At 43.9% G+C, this 22,378-nt stretch overlaps 1 protein-coding gene across 2 annotated transcripts in view; it reads left to right on the top strand.

The window, feature by feature from the left end:
* The window catches only part of GALNT16 (polypeptide N-acetylgalactosaminyltransferase 16), a 75,138-nt gene that overhangs the window by 17,703 nt on the left and 35,057 nt on the right, over window positions 1-22,378 (top strand). For both annotated transcript variants that reach the window (XM_058831072.1, XM_058831064.1), the window contains exon 2: window positions 20,053-20,228. In XM_058831072.1, the coding sequence (XP_058687055.1) occupies window positions 20,053-20,228 (176 nt within the window). The remainder of the gene's footprint in view (window positions 1-20,052; window positions 20,229-22,378) is intronic.

Here is a 22,378-nt window from a genome sequence, read left to right as displayed (position 1 = left end):
TTGCCGTTTTCTCTTTAAGCTGAGATGGAAAGGGAGAGTTAATCATTTCTCAAGGGCACTGCAAGACAAGACTGCAGTCTTGTGAACATCATTGATTGTGTCCTCCAAAAGATCTTGCTGGGACCACACAAATGGCAGAAGGGGTAGACAGCTGTGGTGGCTTGCTGAAAGAAGCGAGAATATTTGATTTGAGAGCCTGCAGGCAATTATTACTGCTCCTCTTGCTCTGAGGAGGCACTAATCTTATATTTTGCTCTGCAGGTTACGATGAGCAACTATGCCATTCTGCCAGATTTTGTCAGCTGCTGGTAGGGGCACTGCTTGGGAGCTCATGAAACACAGGAGAAGCTAGTCTTACCAAGACATCCCTCCATCTGTCTGCAAATAATGCCTGTATTTCCTTGTCCCTGGGTAGTGCCTCCCCTTTGGGCTGTGAGAGAGGCAGAGGCTGAGTCAGTACAGTCCCATACCTGCAGGAGATGTGGGCTCCACTAGGTCTAGAGGCAGAGGTCATCTTCCAATAGCTGGACTGAGAAGACACGGAGGGATGTTAGTTGTATTTGGAAGGGGTGAAGGGGAAACAGGAGAAGCAAAAGCCAGGTTATCTCTACCAGATGCTGGCTGTAGTCCCTGAGGAAAACTATTTTTGCTCTGTTGCCATGATGTTTGTACTCAAGGTTAAAGCACTTGGGTGGAGGTGAATGTTTTGCTTCAGGTGGGTTGACTGCAAAGAAAATTGCTGTTGTTAGCCTGGTATTAACCGGGGAGTATGAGAGGGATGATGTCTGTTACTTGCCTGGTAACATGAAAGTGTGTAGTGAAGGGTAATATAAAGTCATTATTAACTAAAAGAAGTCATGAGAGTTCTTCCTCCTCTTGTTAAAAACTTACTGCTTCACACATTAACGCAGTGCTCTGGGAAGAGATTGAAGGGGTGTGTAGGAAAACAGAGGGTGGGGATGGGTGTTCTATATATGCTTTTCCCACTTGCTGCTTTCCTACAAAATTTATCAGTCATTTGGAAATTGTTTCTGGCAATATTGCTCTATATCTTAAAAGTGGAGGAGTCTGTTAAAGGCGTATCTGATGGGTGAGGGAGTGAGTGTAGGATCTTTCATCTGTTAAGATGCTATCAGGTTGGAGATGGTCTTTTGCTGGGGCATTTGCTGCACCCCCAGCTCCAGTTGAGCACTGAGTGGAGGACAGGGTAGAAAGTTGGAAGAAGGTAGAGTTGGACTAGCAGCTCTCAGTTCAGCTCCAAGGACAGCTGGAGGAGCCTTGCTGGAAATATCCTTTCAGTCTGAGCCACTGGCCTAAATGGCTTCATAACTCAGAGTTAATCTTAACCTGTAGACAGAAAAGTCTGACAGCCTCTGACTCAGAGCATCTAAGTGACATGGGCTGGGAACAGCTTGCAGGGGGCCTGTCAGGATGGATGAAGAAAGCTAATTTGGAGGGGAAATGTATTGCAAGTAGTAAGATAGGACCAACTTTGTTTCCTTGTGCTTTTCCCTCTGGCTCTAGACTTCAGAGAACGGCAGCTATTTGACATCCCTGTAGACCTTCCTCACTTTCAGATGAGGTAAAAAGGGACACTATTTTTTTTTAGGAAACCAAAGATATGGCTACATTCACAGTTTCTGAACTGAATTGTCTGAGAGATTTGTGCATGTTATTTGTGTGGGTATATACTGAAAGTTTTGAGGTTCTTGTTGGGGACACTTTTCTTCAGTACAGAAGATTTTTATCATCTTTGTACTTATTTTCCTGTTTTGCTCAAAGTAGTAATTCAGATCTATTGTTTCTCCTACTCTTTGAGTGGTACAAACAAAATACTGGCAAGCCATGTGGACACCTGGGCAAAAGCACTGGAGATCAGAATGCCTCCCTGTATTTACCAAAAGAATTGATGTGCTTACCAATAAGATGCCAAACCTGATTGGTTTGGCTGATGCACTTACATCCCCATCAAGTAGAGGTTTGTCTTGAATACCTTTGGTTTAAAAGCCCCAGAGGCATCCTGCAGAAATGGATGGTGGAGCAAGCAGCTCTGGGACCCAGCTGCTTTCCTTCCTCTCAAGCTTCTCTTGTTTTGGGCACCCCTAAGCAGGATTTGGGGCATCCAAGAGCTGGGGACAAGCCAGGTTGTCCTCCTGTGTGAGGGTGAGCTTGCTCAAGATGGGATCACTCACACATATATCCTTTCATAAAGTCACCAGTGGCTTGCAGTGGGCAGACCCCTCTTTAGCTGGAGGTGATCTCTGAGCCTTCCAGCAGAGGATCCACCAGCAAAAACTAGTGAAATGCTTTCAACTCCATTGACTAGAACCACAATGAATGAGCATTTACTTGAGATTGCTATGAGTTGTAGTACCTCTGCCCCTAAGATTTTAATGGATTTTTTTTAGTGTTCCCAAGTTAATCAGCCTCCTTGAGATAGGTATCTTTTCTCTTGACACCTATCAGCGTGTCTTAGACCTGGCACAGTAGGATTTGAACTGTTGACACTGATTAATACAGAGATATAAATTGCTATTGCATTGCCTTCACCACAGTGCATGGTCTGTGTCAATTGCCTCTCTCCAAGGCAGCCATTCCTGAAGCAGTCTTTCTCATATTACAATTTTGCCTTCAGTGAGGAAAATCACTTTTCTGCAATGAGAAACATGATTTCTTCCCTAATCTGTGACTAAAGATCAGTGAACTTTTGAATGATACCTTTCTACTGTCCTCTAATGAAATGATTCATTTTCTTGTTCTGCATGACTGACAGATATCTGTCAATTCCAGGCCTTTAGTGTTGCAGTACAAACCTGTGCTGTCTGTGTTTAGGGAGTGATTATTCATTTGCAGGAACCGTACCAGGCAGTTACCCTCTGTGAACTGGCATACAGAAACGGGTTGTGTGCAGTCCAAGTGCATCAGTAAGATAGATGTGCAAAAATTGCTCCATTTTATGATGGACATACCTCACAAAGGTTTGATGGTGGGAGACAATTTTCTGTTGTTTAACTTCACTGGTTTCTAATGAAGTGTGCTGCTAAGCTCTTCTGCTCCACCAGCTTGGGGCATTGGTTGCTAAAGTGTCGGCTTTCCAAAATTACCCAAAAGTGTTTGACTCTTAAAAAAAGATAAAAGAAATCTTCTGCCAAAAGAATATATTTCTTTCTGCTTCTGGAAGGATTCTCCTGTGGGTGGCCTTGATTCTGAACATGACTACAGTTAGTTATATTTGAGGAGTAAATAGCTGTCAGTCAACTTTCTTTGTCTTTTTCACATTCTTTGAAGTGGCCTGTAAATTGTATGCTGAAAAACGAGCTGTTGTCCAAGCTGTGTGTTGATATGGCAGGCCTGGAAAACAGTCTTATGATAGTTGTTTTAAGACTTATGTAGATCATTACCAGACCCTGAAGTAAACTCTAGCATTGAAGGAAAAGTTGGCTTTACGTTATTTGTGCTGGTCTTGTAAGCTGCTTTTGGCTGAGCTGTTTGAAGAAGAAGTTGAAAGTGGATGCTCCTAAGAACCTGATGGGTGTTCTGAGAAAAGTTAATCACAAGAGCTTCCCAAGAGGTGAGAAGTGCAGTGATGTGCTGCTGATCAGCGTGGGTAGAAAGCAACACCATGCTGGGTGCAGGCGTCAGAAATGGCTTTGGTGAGCGAAGTGGGCAGAGCCCTGCGATCGCAGTGGGGCTGAGGCAGGAGCTGAGCATCTCCTCTCAGCACCCTGCTCCCAGGGAGAATGCTCTGCCACATCCACAGCACACTGAGAGGTTTCCTTCTCACATAACTGGGAACTGGCTCTGTGTGCACTAGATAAGGACTTAGCTTTAAAAAAACCCAAAAGCAACAAAACAAGCTAAAAAGTACTGTGGCATTGCTATGGTAACAAACATCTAGAAATGCAGGCAGATCTCTGTATTAACTGTAGGCTTGGGCTTTATAGCCTATGCCCTGGTGGTTGCATAGGCAATCAGAGACAGAAATGTGCTGTAAAGGGAAACAGCAGCAGGTTTATGATACCTTGGGATCTTTCCAAATATGAGACCTACTGCTCCCTCTCCTTGAGGCAGGCCAGGAGCAGTTGCAGGCTGTCAGTGTGTGTCTGTCACTGCCTGCTTGCTACCCATCCAGGCAATGAGAGACGAGCGGCCAAATGCATTCTGCAGCACTGGAATATCCTGCAGTTTAAGTTTAAGAATAGCTGCATCTTCCATCAGACATTTGGAGGGCTGAGACTAGTTGAAGGAAGACAGTATCATTTGCTGCTTCCAGCAGCACATTCAATGGCAGGCCTGGGAGAAGGCAAAGGGAGTTCAGCTTCTTCCCCGCTGTGGTGTTTATTTGTGTGTGCAGTAGTTCTGGGTTTTGCTTTGTTTTTATTCTTGTTTTCCATTTTTCCACTGTTTTTGGCAGTGTTAAATCCTACAAGAGGGAAGGTACCAGTAGCAGAGCACACTGAATTTTTGGCTGAGATGGAGCACGTCTTCCTACAGCATGCCTATGGCACTGGGTTTCTTTGTAGCTTGGATAGCCGTTTTCCTCTTCACAAGCATCCACTGGAAAATACTGCAGGACTGGGCAATAGATAAGGAGAAGAAGGGAAGGAACTTCTAGAATGGCAATTACAGAGGTATAGGTATACTATAATTATAGATGCTGATGCTAGAAGAGGAAAAGACCTGTCCTGAGAAGGCCTGGCTTTCAAGAGGAGAAAAGACCTGAAAATGACAAAGACAATAAGGGAACTGGACCATCTCTCTTGTGAGGAAACACTGAGAGAGCTGGGCCTGCTTAGCCTCTAGAAGAGATGACTGAGAGGGAACCTCTTCAGCCTTGAAGGGAGAGTGTCAGAGGGTGGAGCTGGGCTCTGTCCGATGGTGCTGAGCAGCAGACAAGAGGCAATGGGCAGGAAATGATGCACCTAAACATGAGGAGGAACTTCTGTCCTCTGTGGGTGACCATCCACATGGAACAGATTGCTCAGAGAGATTGTGGAGTCTTCCTCACTGGAGATATTCAAGAACCATTTGGACACAATCCTGTGCCATGTGCTCTAGGATAAATAACCCTGCTTGAGCAGGGAGGTTGGAGCAGTGGTCCCTGTGTCACCCACGGTGGTCCCTTCCTACTTTTCCCATTCTGTGATTCTGTGAAAATGCTGCCTCCTATAAAAGAAAAGTTGTTTCCTACATCCCTCTCTAAGGGTGATCCTGACAGGATCCTAGCATGTGTAAAGGAAGCTGCTTTTTGGAATGCAGACTTCTCTGGCTTAGTGCTGCTCTGGATCCCTTGGGACCAAGTTGCAAGTCTATGATTTCAGGCTTCAAATTTTTTAAAACTACCATGTGTGAGATATCAGTGGGGCCTTGATCTGGACACTTGTGGTATGCCACTTGTTTCTGTTGTACTTTGCACAGGATTGCAGGGAAGCAGAGGAAGAACTCCAGAGAGTTCAGTCTCCTGCATGACTGCACACATTGGCATGTAATTATGTGTAGTCATGCTGATTAAAGCTTTTAGTGGACATGCATGGTAGAAGTAGCTCTGTGTTGACACTTAAAATTCAGGATTGCCTTTTTTGCTGAGTGCCTAACCCTAAAACCTTAAATAGGCCTTCTTTATATTGGCTTGGGGAGGAAGGGACGAGAGAGAGCTGTAAGCTGCATGAGTGACAGCTGTATAAAGAGCTGTATATATTGACAGATCATGAAGAGTCCTTCATCAGTACATGTTGCTTAAGTACCTTAATTAGGGAGAAAGATTGAAAAATGCTGTTCTGGCAGTTGGCTGGATTGTGAGCGCTGAATGCTACTGGGCATGAGAGCTACTGCTCTCATTCTGGTTGCAGGGACCTCACTGGCAGTTGCCTTTGTGCTAATCAAAAGTAAGATTTCAACAGTTAAGTCTGTTTTGTTCAGTACAAGGTGCTCTGCTAAAGAGTGCTGCTCTTTATTGGCATTTGGGTGTGTTGCTGGTCCAGCCACCTTCAGCACTGGCAGAGAGAAGCTGCCTGGAACGGGGCATGGAGATGAACACACTGCCTGGGTGCTCTTGGTCCATGGCCTTGCCGTGGTCAGACTCATGCAGAATACTTTTTACATTCAACCAGCTAAGGTAAGAAATGCTTATTCCAGGCTGTGATGCTGAATTACAAGCTAATTTCTCTTTCTTATTAACCTTTTGTAATCTAAGGACTGGTCTCCTGCATCTTGTTCCCCATCTATAACAGTCCTTTCAAGTTTTTGTGGGTTCTCAGGGTTTGGAGGGTTTTTAAAGTTTATTTTGTGGTATCTGTGATGCTTGCAACACAGTTCTGCTTTTAGTTTCTTCTTTTTTCTTTTTTTTTTTTTTAAATCTACTTTGAACAAACCACTCAAAAGATTTCCTTTGTTCATGTTTGTTCATCACCCGTGTTCCTTTGTGGAGCCAGAAATGCTGAAACTCAACAAGAGCAAGCCAGAAATGTGAAGAATGTCTCAACTTTGTTTTTTCTGTTTGGGAGAAAATGAGCTATTTTACAGACTCCATACCTCAAACAAGCTGTTTTGCTTTTAATCTTTACATCATCACCACAACCTCCAGCTAGAAATTTATATATTATTTGTCTTCTGGGTAATGAAGGCCATTTACAATATAGTTAAAATGGTTTCTAAACAAGAGCCGTTTTCCAGAGCAAATAAGGAGTTGTTAGAAAGGGAGCCTTAGTGTGCTAAGCAGTTTAATTTTTCCAAAATTCTTAAAGATAGTGGAAAATTAGGTCCTCTGTGAGTACTCTCTGTGTGTTTGTTTCTCATGTTTGTATTTTTGTCGTGGCTGAAATTCTTCTGATGTCAGTGGCAATTTTACCACTGAATTTAACTAGTAATTTACAGTCACTCAGACTTCTGCATTGTGTTCTTCTGAACACTAACAAAGCCTGTGTGCTTCATGCAGCTTTGTGTGCAGAGGAGAAAGCAGAGCTCACTGAGCAATGCTCATCCTCATGAGCAGCCCTGTGGGTTTCATGGAGCTGTGACAGGACTGGATGTGTCTATGTTTATTTTTCACTCATATTTAGTAAGGCTGCTGAAGGCCTGGGCAAGGTTCTTTGACCAGTTGTGGCTTCTTGAAGCTCTTCTCTCTCTTTGGTGGAAGAGGTCTGTGTGGTGGAAAATGCACCTGTCTGGTGCTCCTTAGGCCATGGGAAGTGAGGCTGTTGTGTTGTCCAGGGTTGTGAGTGGAGGTCACTCGATCCTACTGGTTAAACTGAGCTGTCATACTTTGGAAGAGGAGAATTTAAAAAAAAAGCATCTGATGAATCTTGAGAAGGGAAAACTGTCTTCTTGACAGTATTGGTTATACTCATACAACAAGTCTTGAGAAGCCAAAGGTTAGGATCACAGCCCCAGCTATCAGAAACAGACACCCCCATTTCTTGCTGGGACCCATACATGAACTTTGAAAAGTGAAATCTTGCTCGTGGTGTGGAAACTGCTGAGCTGATGAATGGGTGAGCTAGGTGGCCAGGAGAGGAGTCTGGTATGTCAGGAGTGCATTTTTTGGGTGAGAGGGAGGTGGGACTTGGGTTGCATGACTCTGAGGGCTTTTTAAAAATGGAATTTGAACTAATTTTATTAGTTGAATCTGTAGAGAAAAATGCCAGACATACCTTTTCATAAATGAAATGCTCAAAACCAGCAGCTTCCAAAATCTGCCTGATCAAATTTATAGTTAAGCTAGGCCGAAAGAAACAGCTATAGCCCAAGGTTTCTCTAGTGGTGTTATTACTGACCACAAAACATTCAGCCATTACTTGATTTGAAAATCAAGTTCTGTGTTCTTTACCTTTTGTGTTTTGAATTTCTAGATATCTGCTATTTAGTTTTTTGCAACTATGACAACAAAAATTTGTCCTATCCCTAGAAAATATGTGAGTTCTTCTAACAACATAACCCAGGAGCTGCATCTTTACAAGATGTTCTTACAATACAGAGCCCTAAGCATTGTACAGAATCAGATGATGCCCTTTATATTGGACAGGGATTGATTGAGTAATGGATTTTAAAGATCATCCCTATCACTGACTTGGTTTTGCTGCAGTTTGCACCTGCAGAATGAGACAAGGGGCTGTGTGAGGGGCAGCAGCAAAGCTGTGTTTCCATGAGCAGTGGTTGTGGCAATTACCTGTCCTGAGTGTATTTTTGTGATGTTTTGGTGGTTCTGCTCTTCCTTATGTGCCCAGCTCTTTCCTGGTTGACAGTGACTAAATGGCAGAGCCGAGGGGATGTTGAGGGGGCTGCTATCACTCTATTATTAGTGTGATTGAAGTCTGTAATGACAGAGGCCTGCGTAGCCTAGCACAGGTGTTTTTCATATTTGACAGGCATATATGAGCCCATTGCATGATTCTTCATTGGTATGCATCCTTGATTAAATTTGCTGTTGGGAAGGTGAATTTAATGCCTTTGCAAATGGAGACCCAAACAGAAGCAGAGCACAGCTCTGCAGGCTTTGTCAGTTCACATTGATTGCTAAGTCCTGGAATTGGAGCAATGCAGTAACTGAAAAATTAATCTATTAAAATAGGATATCATTTGGCTCCTAAACAAAATGGCAATGTCCTGATAGCCTCAAATATTCACAGACGAATAGGTTGTGAGTTTTCCCGCTATTAGAAAACAATGTTGCATGCCACAGGGCTGGATGCCTAGCAGAGAAGATGTGTGAGTGAAGGTCTTATACAAAGGGATTCATTTTTGTAATAAATCATGGATGTATACACACCATTGCTGTTGTCACTACAGAAGGAATGTCAGTACAGTCTTTGGGAGTAGATCTCATAGCTTCAAGCCTCCAAAATACAAGTTTATGTTGTGAGCTGAAGGTCATTCTTGAAATTCTCCAAGAAACCAGGTCACGATTCAGCAGCGACATGTGGAGCTATATTAAGTCACTCTGCTAAATGTCACTTTGGTTGGTGGTTTACAGACAATTTGCATTTTCATATTGGGCCTGACTCCCAAACAATATGTGCTGCCTAAAGCCTTGCCCTGTGATGTTCAAAAGCTAATGTGAGGAGGAGCTGTGTGGAGTATTGTGGCAAATTACTTGACTTATCAAGGTCAGATCCTGTTCAGGTGTTATCTCCTGGGAAGACAAGGTCCATGCAGGCTCTGGGGTTGTGGGTCGACCTCCAGAAGCAGCATGGTACTGGGCCCAGCTGGCACAAAGGCAGGAAGGAGTGTGGCTCCTGAGGCCACACTGCCACCTGGTTCCATCTGCAGGATGTGCAGTGCCTCTCACCTGCCTGGTGCAGCTACCTGTGAGAGGTGTGACAGCATCAGTCTGGTGATTACCATGGGGAGGGTTGGTGCAGAATTGGTTTATATTTAAAATCATGACTGTTTGAGCAAGATCTACTAACAAAAATACATTAGGAAAAAATCTTTCCTTGTTGGAAGACAGGGAGAAATTCCCACCTCCTACTGTGGGGCTGGCTTTGTCCCTGGTGGGGGTGTGAAATGTCCTGAGGTGTCCCTTTGTCTTCCTAGCTCAGCTGTGCATGTGCACAGTATTTTTGTGGAGTGTGAATGTTGGCTAGTTGCAAAACTACAGTATTTTATTTTTAATCTTCTAATCTCCATTTAAAGCTCTAACTCTTGAGGATGAATGATTAAAAAGGTACTTTAGCTTCCTTTGTCTGGCCTTAGCAAAAGGCCCTTACAGCATGATCTTGAAGGCAAAGAAAATGAGTCCCAAGCTTAACATAATTAAATACTTTATTACAGTGGGCGAGTGGTGCCCGTTTCTCAGTGCCAGCTGACCTGTGCTCATCTCTTAGGTAACCAGTTCACTGCTTACTATGTTAGCAGCTTATGAGGCCTAAGGTCACTTTCTCCTTTTCTGTGAAAATATCTGTGGCGGCATCTGTCACACCAGACAGTTGTGATTCACTGGGAGGAAAGGGCTGAATGTAGGTCACTCGAGTTCAAAGGGAATAGATGAGTACATCAGCACGGCAGGCACATACACATGTTATGTCTGTGCAGACAGCATAGGTGGGGGAGTGGGCAGAGACATGCAGTTTATGTGACTGATGATTTATGAGGACATAGACCACCCTCATTTGAACTGTCTTGTTGGCTTTTTGGCTGTTACCAGCTGACCATGGGGGCATCATCTCAATACAGAATGCTATATATCAATCAGTCTTGATACAGGTGCTATAAATCAGGGTTCAGGTAACACTCAAGTGGCCACTGAGTATCTAACAGTTAGAAGACAAATAATGTCACAGTATTGTCACAGTACAGACCAGCTGTACTGTGACAAAACAACAGAATATTGTTCCTTTTTCTTCTTTGTTTTCCTAGTTCAAAATCACTGGGAAACCAGAAGCATTGTTTGCATAATTAAATGTCTATGAAAGCAGGGATATTTTTTCGAAAGAAAAAAATGCTTTTTCACATAGCACATTTTTTACTCTGAAGGACCTCAAAGCACACTTTTAAAGATCGTGTAGGTAGGACCTTTAGCAGAGCAGTATTCCTACATACAGTAAGTAACCTGGATGGCTTTTGCTGAGTAGATTTCCTGTGTGATACTAAACAGATGTCTGAATTCAGGCAGCTTCATGTCCATGTGACAATCATCTCTATACAAAACCTTCATACCCAGAGGCGCTGCATCCCCAGCTACCTGCTGGGATCTCTTTCTGACAGTGCTGCTGCTTTGGTGTGGGTGCCAGCATGAACAGCCTAGTCCTTTAGGTATTCAAAGAGTGTGCTGTCCTGTCTTTCTTCTCCCTGACACCAGATGTTGTCATGGATATTTATGGATACAGGGAAATGTGCTTGGAAAACAAGAGCTGTTTCAGGGAACAGCAACCCTACAGACCTCACACTCCCCTCTTGTGCTGGTGGTCAGCAATTTTGAAAACCATCCACACACTATTCCTCATGGGGTTGTCCACATTGTTTTTCTCCTGGAGTGGAATACAACAGCATAAAGGTTTCTATGAGCAGAAGTGGCAGTGTTCATGTCACAACAAAGTTTGCTGAATAGGGAACAAATGGCATTATTCCAGGGTATGAGATAAGGGCTGAACAAACATAGAGAAGCCAGATGTATGCGAGTCTGGGCATGTGGGTGTTTATACAAAATCATTGTATATAAATATCATAAATTTATTAAAACAAAAAATTATAATGTACATTTTCATAATAGCCATCTGTGTGCATTGGACTTCAAACTGAGGCAAGAAAAGCACCTTGGCAACTGCATTACCTCATCTGGGGTCTGAATTTCTATGGTTCTGAGCAGTCTTATTTCCTCCAAGCTGTTTGGAAGAGAGTGCCCTCAGGCATCTGTCTTTGAAACCCTTTTTGCTTCCATTGCTTTGCTTTATTCAACACTCCTGAAAACAAAAGACCAGGAAGATACCCTAGGGCATCATGTCCCCTCCCTCCAGTTATGGGCAATGTCTTCCTGCCTCTGGGCAACTGGGCCAGAGCACTGTTTAAGGTCTGCCCTTGTTAACTGCTGAAAGTCTCTTCAGGGTTGAACAGCTGGATCAAAGATGGACATACCTGCTAGAAGTAATCTCCTTATGCTATATGTTGTATCCATACATACTGTATCTGCCTTGGCCAGCATCAGGGCAGGATACACAGCAGTATTGTGCACCTGTCACATGAGAGGTTGTATAACAAATTCCAGCTTCTCAGGTTATCGTTCTACAATGAATACACATACTCGGTATTCAGAAGGAAATCCAAGCTGGCAGGATTTATGCATTGATTGTTACTCTAGGTGAGCATGGAGAGAGGTTAGTTGCTGTGGAAGCCAGTCATACATGTGGAAGTAACTTCTTTGCACACAGTGTGGTGCTGAGCTCGTGTAACCAGCACAGCAGCAAGTACCCCACGCTCTTTGGGGCTGCTGTTTGCAAAATGAATGACTCTGATGTGTGCCGTAGTGCTGGCACTTGTGCACTCTGTGTTGTTCTTGGCTGTCCTCCAGCTGTCAACCCATGCTGCACTGCATATCCTTGAGAGCTGGGCAAAGTGATCCAGCCAGGCTTCCTGGAAGCATCTCTTCCCTTCTGTGGACAAGGACATGCAGGATCTGGATGAACTATTATGGGAAGGGTGCTTCTCCAGTGACACTGAGGAGATGGCTAAGTAGGATCATTAGGCAGAGGCCACATAGTTGCCTCAGAAGCAAGACTGAGAGTACTTACACCTGCAAGCAAGGTGTTATAAATCTGTATTATGATATTGGCTTTCACAAGTATTAGGATGAATATTATATGTTAAATACTTTTTGGCTATGTATGTACTTTTCCTCTTGCTAACAAGTTTTAAGCTTAAAGGAATTTCGTAGTACAAGGCAAGATAACTCCAACAGGCAAGACAATGGGAGGACCAAGCTGTTTTCAGTGGAAGGACAGTGGAAATCAGGCTGTTATCAGCAGCAGGAAATAGAGACCAAGCTGTTTTCAGCAGCCAGGACCAGGCCATCGGCAGCGGGGGAAGGATATGAAGCCCAGCTGCCCTCAGCAGAAGGATGAGAGGCCCGGACTGTTATCAACACTGACCATTTGCAGAAGAAAGGAAACCAAACTCAAAAATAATGATGATCAGCAAAAATAAAAACCATACGGGGCATGTTCTAAAAAGGCAGAACCAGGGAGGGACATTCTAAATGCTTCTTGAAAAAGTTTGAATATGCATTACACCCTCACAGCAGGAGGGGATAAAAAGGATGTTCCCAAGATACCAGGTGTGTTCCTGGCAATGCTCCAGGCCACCCAGCCGTTTTAACCCTTTGCTTTATTTCCTTTGTCTCCTAATTGTTTTTTTGTTTATATTAAACTTTTTATAATTTATTAAGTGAATCTCGTTTCTCACAAAGGGGTTGTGAGTGTGGTAGGACAGACACCACTCTTCTGTGTGCTGAGAAGTTGGATGAGGTTATCAGAGAACCACTGCTCATGATAGAGGTGGTAATTTACTCAGGGGGTTTTTTTGCTGCTCCCCCTGTAAGCTTCCCACACACTGCTTTGCTCTTTTGTGTTGCTTTCTTCCCTTAAACTGCCCAAGAGACCAGCTGTGTCAAATCACTAAACCAAGGTTACTGACCAAACCTTGTTCTTCAACACACTGTTGTGATCTGTAAGTCAGCAACACCCTGTTTCTAAATTCTTCACACCAATGACCCATGTCTGCTTGTGGCAGATACCATAGTAGCCTGTGATGTTCACCTAATCCATGGTGTAGGCAATAACATGGAATACATTGTGCCATCTTCTGTATCCTCCTCTTGGAGGAGGGTCTGAAAGTTGCATCCAAAAATTGCTGGTTGTGAGAACATTGCTGTGGAAACCAAACACAGAAATGTAGTTGTTTCTCCTTTTTTGTACAGAATTTCCACCTTTGCGGGTCAGATTCTTGAGGACACTTTCCTTGTCAACAACTCAGTGTCTGGCAAAACTGTGAGGGAAGAAAAGAAGAACAAAATAGAAAATATTTGGTGGAATGGCATGACTTTCTAGTTATGAGGCGGGCATAGAGAGAAAGGGCTTCTCAGGGCAAAACCAGAAGAGAGCTGAGATGCAAGTCTTGCAGAGCTGACAGAGATGGATCTGCATGCACAGAAGGCAGTAAATGCCCAGAGACTGTGGAAAAGAGTAGGGAGATGGAAAGCCACTTTGGGCAAGCATCAGTACTGGAAAGCAAACCCCAGCAGACAACCTCTGTTTCTCACTTTCTTCATCCAATGGCAGCTACAGCTCTGTCACAGGGCCTGGAAAAGCCCTGTGAGCTGGTGCCCATGGGCTCTTCTCAGAGGGCATTGGAAATAGCCCCTGCTGGGTGTCTGCTGCTGGTCTCCAGTTTGGAACTGGTAGCAGGCCTCAAGATTGCCCAGTGCTAATAGCAGTAGAAATTCTTTTGTGACCAATTAGGTGCCATGGGAGGTGATCAAGTTGTTTTACTCTTTCCATTGTGTTACTCCAGTTTGTGCGGGCTACAGATGAAACATTCAAATTGGTCTCTGGGCTCTGCTGTCAGCACTTGCACTTCTCGAAGAACAGTGATGGTTCTATTTAACTGTGGTAATTTTTATTAAAATTTCATAGTAGAAGTTCCATAAGTGCATGGTTCCCAAACCACATTTAAAATGCTTTACACAGTTTAACAAAGCATGAATAAAATAGGGCCTGTGCTTTCAGGCACAGGCTTTTGTCTCTGAGGACTAGGAACAGTTTTTTGGAGAAGCGTACAGACTATTTCATGAGATATAGCTAAAGCTATGTGCGCACTGGGATTCCCAGTGCGAACTGGAAATGCAACATACCCTCTCAAGCAAATGCTTTTGGCAACAGGCATTTAGCTCACGTGATCTTGCAGGTTCAGCCCATAGAGAGTAGCTTGCTCCCTCTGAATTTTTTGGGAGCTGCTGCAGTTGTCAGTCCTGCCCTGTGATCTGTTGCAGTCATAGCCCATCCATGTGCCAGCACGTGGGTTAAAGAGCTGAGCAGCACCTGTCTCTGTAACATCTCCAGGCACTGCTCTGCTTCCCAGCATCTCACTGCTGGTGGTTGTGCTGTGCTGGCTTGTCCTCCCTGGGACTTCTCTTCAGGTCGCTGGGACAGTGTGTGGAGCATGTGGAGCAAAATGTCACACCATGCAGGCCCTGCACCAGTCGGGTTTGCAGAGGTGAACTGGCTCTTACCTTTGTTCTGAGGGATGAGGATTTGCACAGCCAGCAAGTTTGTATCTCAATATGATGGGTTGAAATTGTCATGAAACAGTTGAGAGGAGAGAAATTTGCTGGGGGGAGTTGGATACACAGAGCTGGATGGGAGGGAGGTGCTGGCAGGGTTGGGGTCATGGCAGTGGCATGGCAGTGTGTGAGGCTGTGGCAGCAGGGTAAATTGAAGGGGGCATCAAGAGGGAAGAAGATTTGGTGAAGTTGCTACTCCCTGGCTTGCTTTATGTCCATTACCTTCCTGGTCCGTTAAGTCTTCCATAGAAAAACAGTGGGGATGGCTTGGAATTGATGCTTTCCACTTCTGGTGTTTGACAGAGGCAATTGTGAAAATGAGCTTAAAACAAAGGAGAAGCAAGGCACCTCCCTGCTCCATTTGTTGTACTGGCACTAAATGCTTGTAAGAAGTGCAAGAGCTGCAAAGTATATGTCCTGTCACATAAAACTGCTGCTGGACTAATTTCAAAGTAACTGAAAAAAGATTAATTACACTTACCTTTGAGAATTTTACATACCATACTCTAATGAAGTAGTGATTCCTCATGACCCCTGGAGTATGGTTATTTTTGAATTTGGCCAAGCCTGCTGTCAAAAAAAATTCCCCTTGGAATGCTGAATTCCCTAGCTCTGGCTTTAGTAGCTGTTAGCACAATGTGGCAGCTGGTGTGCCTGTGTCTGATGGCAGACTGTGACAATGCACAGAGATGAATGGCACTGTCTCTATTATAGTCTTGCTATTTCACAAGGAATCAGGTCTAGAGGAATATCCTTGTGTTAGTCAAGAAATGAGGCTTTCAAGTTTTCATAGACATGCATGGCATTAATTCCTTTACCTTAATCCCTCGCTTACTAAGTTAATTTTGCTATTTAGTTTCTGGTCTCTTGAACCATGTCAAAACACAAATCAAAACATGCTTTCAACAGCAGAAGAGCATCTGAGTCCATTCTGTCACTGATAGGGAAAAGCATATGTGAAAATGAGAAAAAGTGAATTAAGATTAGACGGTTTACAGTATTTCCTGAAATTTTGATATGTGATTTTTTTTGGAGGTCTCAGCAATGTTTGTGACAAAACTTAATTTGTGCAAACTGTTTGCTAATCCCTAGTCTAGACACTCATGTTTCAGTGCCTATTCATCTTTATTTCTGCTTTCATGTGGTGCTTTTTTTTTTTTTTTTTTTTTGTGTGTTGTATTTTATATTTATCAGAGAGCATCAGTCTTAAGGAACTGGGCTCTTCTGCTTCCCTAACTCACACTTGTAGTTTCAGCCCCAAGCATTGGGGATACAGTGTGCAACTACATAAAGGACCTAGGAGTATGAACTGTCCTGTTGGTATGGTAAAAGTCTTGGCTTTGCACTCAGTTATATGTAATGTGCCTTTAATATACTAAAGCCAATATCTGCTTATATTGACTTCTTCCTGAAGTGGGAGGTATTAAGGTGAAGAGACAGGAAAGAGGGGAGTAGACATTAGTCCACCCTTCTCACAGGGTTTGGCAGGGTTTCAAAGAGAACCTGTGCTGTTCCTGTCAAGTATCATTTGACTTCACAGCAATAAATGTCCTGCAGTACAACAACTATGCTCTAGGAATATAATCTGATAAAGCAAGTCAGTCCTTAAAGATAAGCTTTATATTCGCTTTGTCAGGCTAGTTCATAGCTGTCTAGGCTCCACTCAGAGTTGTGTTTGCTCTGCGTTTTTAATCTGACTTTGCTGTTGTGTGGTTTGTAATGAGCTGTAATGTCTAGGGCTTTCCTGAGGTGTTGCTACCATGCTGTCTCTGCCATGTTATGTGTGAGATCTGGTGAACTGTAAAGGTCTGCAGTTTCAGATGTACTTTCCATGTGCTGAGATAATTTTGAATTCTAATCCTGTCACCCAATGTGTCTGACATTTTTTCTGGATTTCATGTGGATTTGACAAACATACTGTGTCTGAATATCCAACGTATTTGTGAAAATACTGAATAGTGCTGGATCCAGAACAAACCCCCAAGAGCTGCTCTTACCCCTCTGCTCTGACAGTGAACAGCTAACAATTATGCTCTGCCAGTAGCTTTCCAACCAGTTTCACCCATTCTGCAGTAGTTTCACCCAGACTATTATATTTCTAGCTTGCTAATGATAACATCTTAACAGCTCTTATCAAAAACGTTATCAAAGTCATGATGTATCTGTCTCCTGCTTCTCCATACCCTTGAGCCTGATTACTCGATCACAGAAGAAAATTAGATTGGTCTGACATGACTTGGTCTTGACAAATCTCAGTTAGCTCCATTTATTACCTTGTTATCTTCTTGGTGCTCATAGATGGATGTTTGGTTACTTGTTGATTATCTATTGATTAGCTGCCTTTCTGGAAGCTGAAGCCAGGCCCTACTAGCTATCATCCTCTGGATCCTCATTTTTCCCCATCTGAAGAGAGCACAAAGAAATACTATCTGAGATAAAACTGCAAGTGGGGCTTAACTGACAATCATTTCCCAGTGCTCTTTTCCACTTTTTGATGTGTATGTGAGAGCCATAGTATCTAGAATAATTTCCCCTGATAGTTCAAGCTGAAATATGTCATGGCTTTTAGGGCAATAAAGGGTCTTCCTGTCCCTGCCCAGTCCCTGGCACTCTCCCCTCCTTGCCCGTGGCCAGGACCCCAGGGTCTTACAGCTCCTGCCTAGTCATGCTGCAGCAGGGCTGGTCTCCAGTTCCCAATAGCCTTGTCCTCCCCAGCCATGGGCCCTGCCAAGGGGGGCCCTCATCCTGTCCTTCCCCAGCGAGGTGCCCATTTCCCAGGGGTGAGGCTGCCCTGGTGCCCCTGCTCTGGTGCCCACTTCTGGCTGGGGGGTGTAGGATTGTCCCTGGCTGCCAGAGCCTGCTCCTCACTATAGGGACCCCCAGCCCTCACACTGTCCTGGGAAAAACGCATCCTGCAGATATGTTGTTGCTTCCAGCATCTTCTAGTATGTTCCTGCCAGCATAAATCAAAAAAGAGCTGGTGCTTTTACACGACTTGGAGGGGCAAGAGATAAGTATCAAAAGACAGGCGAGTGACTGCAAAATATTTAAAGGCATGTGATAAGCTGGGCTTTTGCTTCAAATCAGCATTGTTTTCTAAGGCAAAAGGAGAAAGAGAAATGGAAGCTGAGTTTGACAAAATTCCTTGTATGATTAAAAGAAAGAAAACATTTATGTTTTTAGAGGTATAAAGTAATTATTTTCTCATCATACTAAAAATACAAATTCAACGAAGATTCTAAGCAGCAGGCTGTGCAACCAGCCATAAAAGTAGCCCAGATGTTTCTGTAACCCAGCACCGTGCCCAGGTGATGTGGTGGTGGCTGCAAGGGGCAGAGGGGATGGCAGCAGCATCCCTGGAGAAGGGGTGGCAGAGCAGGGCACTCTCTGCATGGAGGAGCAGAGCAGAGGCAGATTCACCCACTTGAGTGTACCTATGTGTGTCCTACACAAGAGCACATCCATAAACATTGGCTTGGTTGTGCAATGGCTGAAGGAATTTCTCAGTGTTGAAAATAATAGCTGTTTTTGGGGGGTTTCCCCCCTCCATGAAAAGATGTTTGCCTCATTCTTGTGTGGTTAGAAAGGGAAATCTGAACATCAGGCTAACTTTGGCTGTATAAGATATAATTTTATGAGCCGCCTTCATATTTTTTTCTGACTTAATTAATTTTATCTCAGATGGAATAGTCCTAACCTCTAATTTCTCTTCATACTCCAGTAGTTTCTGTCCAGATACAGGCTTGACAAAGCTTTTGCTCTGGCTATGGCTGCTGAGCTGTCACTGATTTCATGTAACTGCTCACAATGGTTTCAGTTTTCCCTGTCCCATTTGCAGTGCACTCAATTTGCTACATTTCCCATCTCGGCAGACTGAGTGCAGGGTTTCATTTGAGCTGTCCACGGGGATGCTCAGATCTGTAGCCTGAGTGGTCACGGTTCATTTGAAATACATCAGTGTACATCAGTAGTTCAATTTATTTTTTTCTAATGTTCATTGTCTTGCACTTCTCTATGCTGAATTTCATTTGCTATCATCTTATCTGACTGTCTGGTTCTCCTAGGGCTGTCTGCACTGAAGGGTAGCCCTTGTCAGAGAAAGTTGCAGAGAAGAATGTTCTTCTAAGCACTCTCCTGCTTAAGGAATTTGCTATCCTTACTCACTTACTCAAGAGGTGTTTGGTCTCTTGAATTCTTTCCCAACCCACTAGGATGGCTCAACCAACATGCTGGGGACCATTCTCTGGTCTCTTGCCCTTTGTAACTGCTAACAGGAGACCTTTAGCAGAGGGAGAAATGTGATCAAGCCTAGTATTAGAGTATCCAAGCTATTTTACATAAAAGGATCTCAAGATCAGGGGATTATCTAGTGCTTTGAATGAGATGTGTAGGTGCCAGTATCTTCCTCTTGCAGAAGTTTTAGGGAGCTCTAGCACTCCCTTGCAAGGCTGTGAGTATTTTGTCTTCTTCATGATTTGGTCTATCAAACAGCTACCACAGACAATTTGTTAAACTACTTTTATTGTATAAACAGCCTTGATTGCTTTATGAGCAAATATTTTAGAGTTTGTAGGTTGTTTCCAATCAGAATCACATACCTAAGAGAGGGCCAGAGCTGTGTCTGTCCTCCCTCCTGATGACCCTAGTGAATGGTTCTCATGTGCTGATATTGTACTGGCTCTGTGGCCTAGGAAAGTTAGAGGAAAGCTGGGAGAAGAGAGGGATGGCCCTGGTCTTTTAGCTCTTGTAGGGTAGTGGGGACAGTCATGTGCAGCTTTCAACTGTATCAGGGACATCTGTGAGACTGGGGAAGTCTGAGCAAGGCACAGCAGGGAACCTATTAAATCAGCTGCCTCTGTGTTTCTATGTGGTAGTGATTGTTGAAAGGCTGAAACTGCTTTTCCTCAAAATACGGTGTCTCAGCCACCTTGGCTGGAGACTGCTCTCAGACATTCATTGCCTGGAAGGATTTCCAAATGCCTACAGTCTCACACATTCTGTGTAACAGGTGCTAAAGGGAATTTGGCTCTGCCTGTGCTATCAGGAACAGCAGTTTTCATCCCAAGCTCAGTGAGTAAGGATAGCAAAGCCTGCAATTTTCCTCAGAGATGGTAATTTTGACACTGTCTGTGAGGACTCCTGCTTTCCTTTCCAAGCTCTTGTCTATCCTGCCTTCCCCCATACCTGAGACACTTCCAGGTGTGTGGCAATGTCTGAACTTAGGACCTCTGTCTAAGCATGGTCTGGCTGCTCTCCCTGATCTCTGATGCTTCTCTCTGCTCTAGATGACGAGGGCTCCCCAGGGAGAGAAGAGCAGCCGGCGGGGTTTTGACGAGAAGGCGTACTTGTCCTCCAAGGTGCTGAAGGCTGGAGAAGACCCCTACCGCCAGCACGCTTTTAACCAGCTGGAGAGTGACAAGCTCAGCAGTGACAGACCCATCCGGGACACCAGGCACTACAGGTACCCTGCAGCTCCTGCTCTGAGCCGTGCCTGCTGCTTGATGCAGGGAGTCAACTGCTCTCCGGTGTTGGACTGCAATGTTGACAAAAGACATTTTGGGGTTTTCTTTGCCAGCTATGGTCCATTGGTTCACTGAATTTCATGGTTCATCTGGAAAGGTCTCAAATGCTCGGAGAACCTTGACTAATTCAGTCCCAGCTTGAGACTTTTCTAGCATCTCTAGATGCTAGAAAACCAGGTCCAAACATCATCTGGTTTTAGCACAGCCCCTCCACTGCAGCACAGATTGCTCATCGGGCAGTTGTTTTTTGCCCAGCTGCTCCCACACTCATGGCTTCCCTCAGCATCTTTCTGTCCTTGCTGCAAAGTACACCTCTGTTGCAGCTTTGCTTTACTCTGGTGCTCCTCACCTTTTCTGCCCTGGCTTTCTGAAGCTGGTTTGGTGCTTCTTTCCAGCCTGAACATCACTGGATGAGGGCTGCTGGAGTAGGGATGAAACTAAAGTGCAAATACAGTTTTTCGTGGCTTGCAAAGTGTGTATTGCTGTGTCCTTGTTTCACTGAGGGTGCATTTATTCTGCTGAAAAAAATCATCCTTAAATTGCTAATAGTGCTTGGGTAACTATTTTGTAGTTTCTCAAGTACAAAAAGGTAATGCTTTAGTACAAAAAGGTTCTTGAGAACTCTAGGCTTAATAGCAGTAGCATAGTGTACAATAGTCTACTTCAGTAGACTCTACCTAGAACTATGTATGGTTGCAAAGCAACATTTCACGGCTGCTGGGAGCAGGAAAGCAGGCATCTAACTTGATTGAAATTGTGAAAGGGATGCCAGGAGACATGGAGCTTTGTGAGCCTGCCAACACTGCCAGCCCTCAGAATGCTTTTTGGAGGCAAGCAGTCAGGACCATGGTTGTGGGATCCAAGTCTTGTGCTGCTGTTCTACAGCATAGTATTTGGGACTGGCTTCCTAGTGACCCAGAGGCAATGGTGCTACAGTCTGTATTGCTGACAAGTCTCCCTGCCATGCAAAATTGCTGTTTTCTGTTAATCTGCTGTCATGTTCTGGCCTAAAACCAGCTCACTTCAAAGATGAATTATTGTTTATTTTGTTCTGTGATAGCATGCAGAGCATGCTTTTTGTGAAGAGCCTCATCTGTGCTCTTCAGTCAGAAGAGTAAAATATGTGTGATACCCTGCAGATGTACAGCCATTTCAGACCCAGCTTTTCAAGGATTCCCCTGAGTAATGGAGAGTCCAAAGAAGTATATAATCAGAACAAATAAACCTATTTCCATGTTTCTCCCCTTTGCGGGGAGCAATTTGGGAATGAGCAATCTGTGTTTGACTATCTTGTGTTATAACAATATTGGAATAGTTGCTGGGATGGTGTGCTGCCAACTCAGGGTGAGGCCTTATTTCAGCTGATACAAGTTAGATTGTGGACCTAGCTCTTTGTTTAAGGAATGGGGGGAGTCTGTAGGTCACTAACATATCAGTTTTTCTTCAGGCACCCAAGCCAGAGCATGGACATTGTTGACTTTAATCCTACAAGCTCCTTCTGACTTAGCATGTAGCTGTTCCTTTGATCCAAAGCAAAGAGAGGGTCAACTTTCAGTCACAAATCTTGTCCTTGTTCTCTGTGATGCTGTAGTAATGCTGAAATATTGGGAAAACTTCCTCGAATAACGCATACATCATTCTCTTCTGCCTTTCCACTTCCTGATTCCTTAATACATTTTGTATGCATTACATCATGGAGCTATTTTGAAACAATAATAAATATGGTCTGTTCTCACATTGTCCACTTTAGTCTGTATCAGGTTTCTCTATGTTTGAAAACTGCTGTATGAAGCTGCTGTCCCATTAATAAAACACTGCAATGAAAAAGTCATAAGCTGGTAGGATTGAAAGTGATGATAAAACCAGTAACAGTTTAGCAGTAGTCATAAAAGAATAGTAAGTAAATGTGGATGTACAAGAAGTGGGCCTAAGAAGCTAATTGTATTCCTTCTCAGGATGGAGATTCAGTCTATGCAAAGCCTTGAGTTGTTAAAAGTAGGTGTGGTTTCTTCATCAGACAGGACATTAGAGCAGACTGACTGCAGTTTGACACAATCTGGAAGTTAAGAAGGCAGGCACTTTGGAGGTT

The sequence above is a fragment of the Poecile atricapillus genome, chromosome 1, assembly GCF_030490865.1.
Source record: "Poecile atricapillus isolate bPoeAtr1 chromosome 1, bPoeAtr1.hap1, whole genome shotgun sequence".
Lineage (NCBI taxonomy): Eukaryota > Metazoa > Chordata > Aves > Passeriformes > Paridae > Poecile > Poecile atricapillus.
Note: the sequence above shows the minus strand (reverse complement) of the source record. Positions and strands in the feature narration are given on the sequence as shown.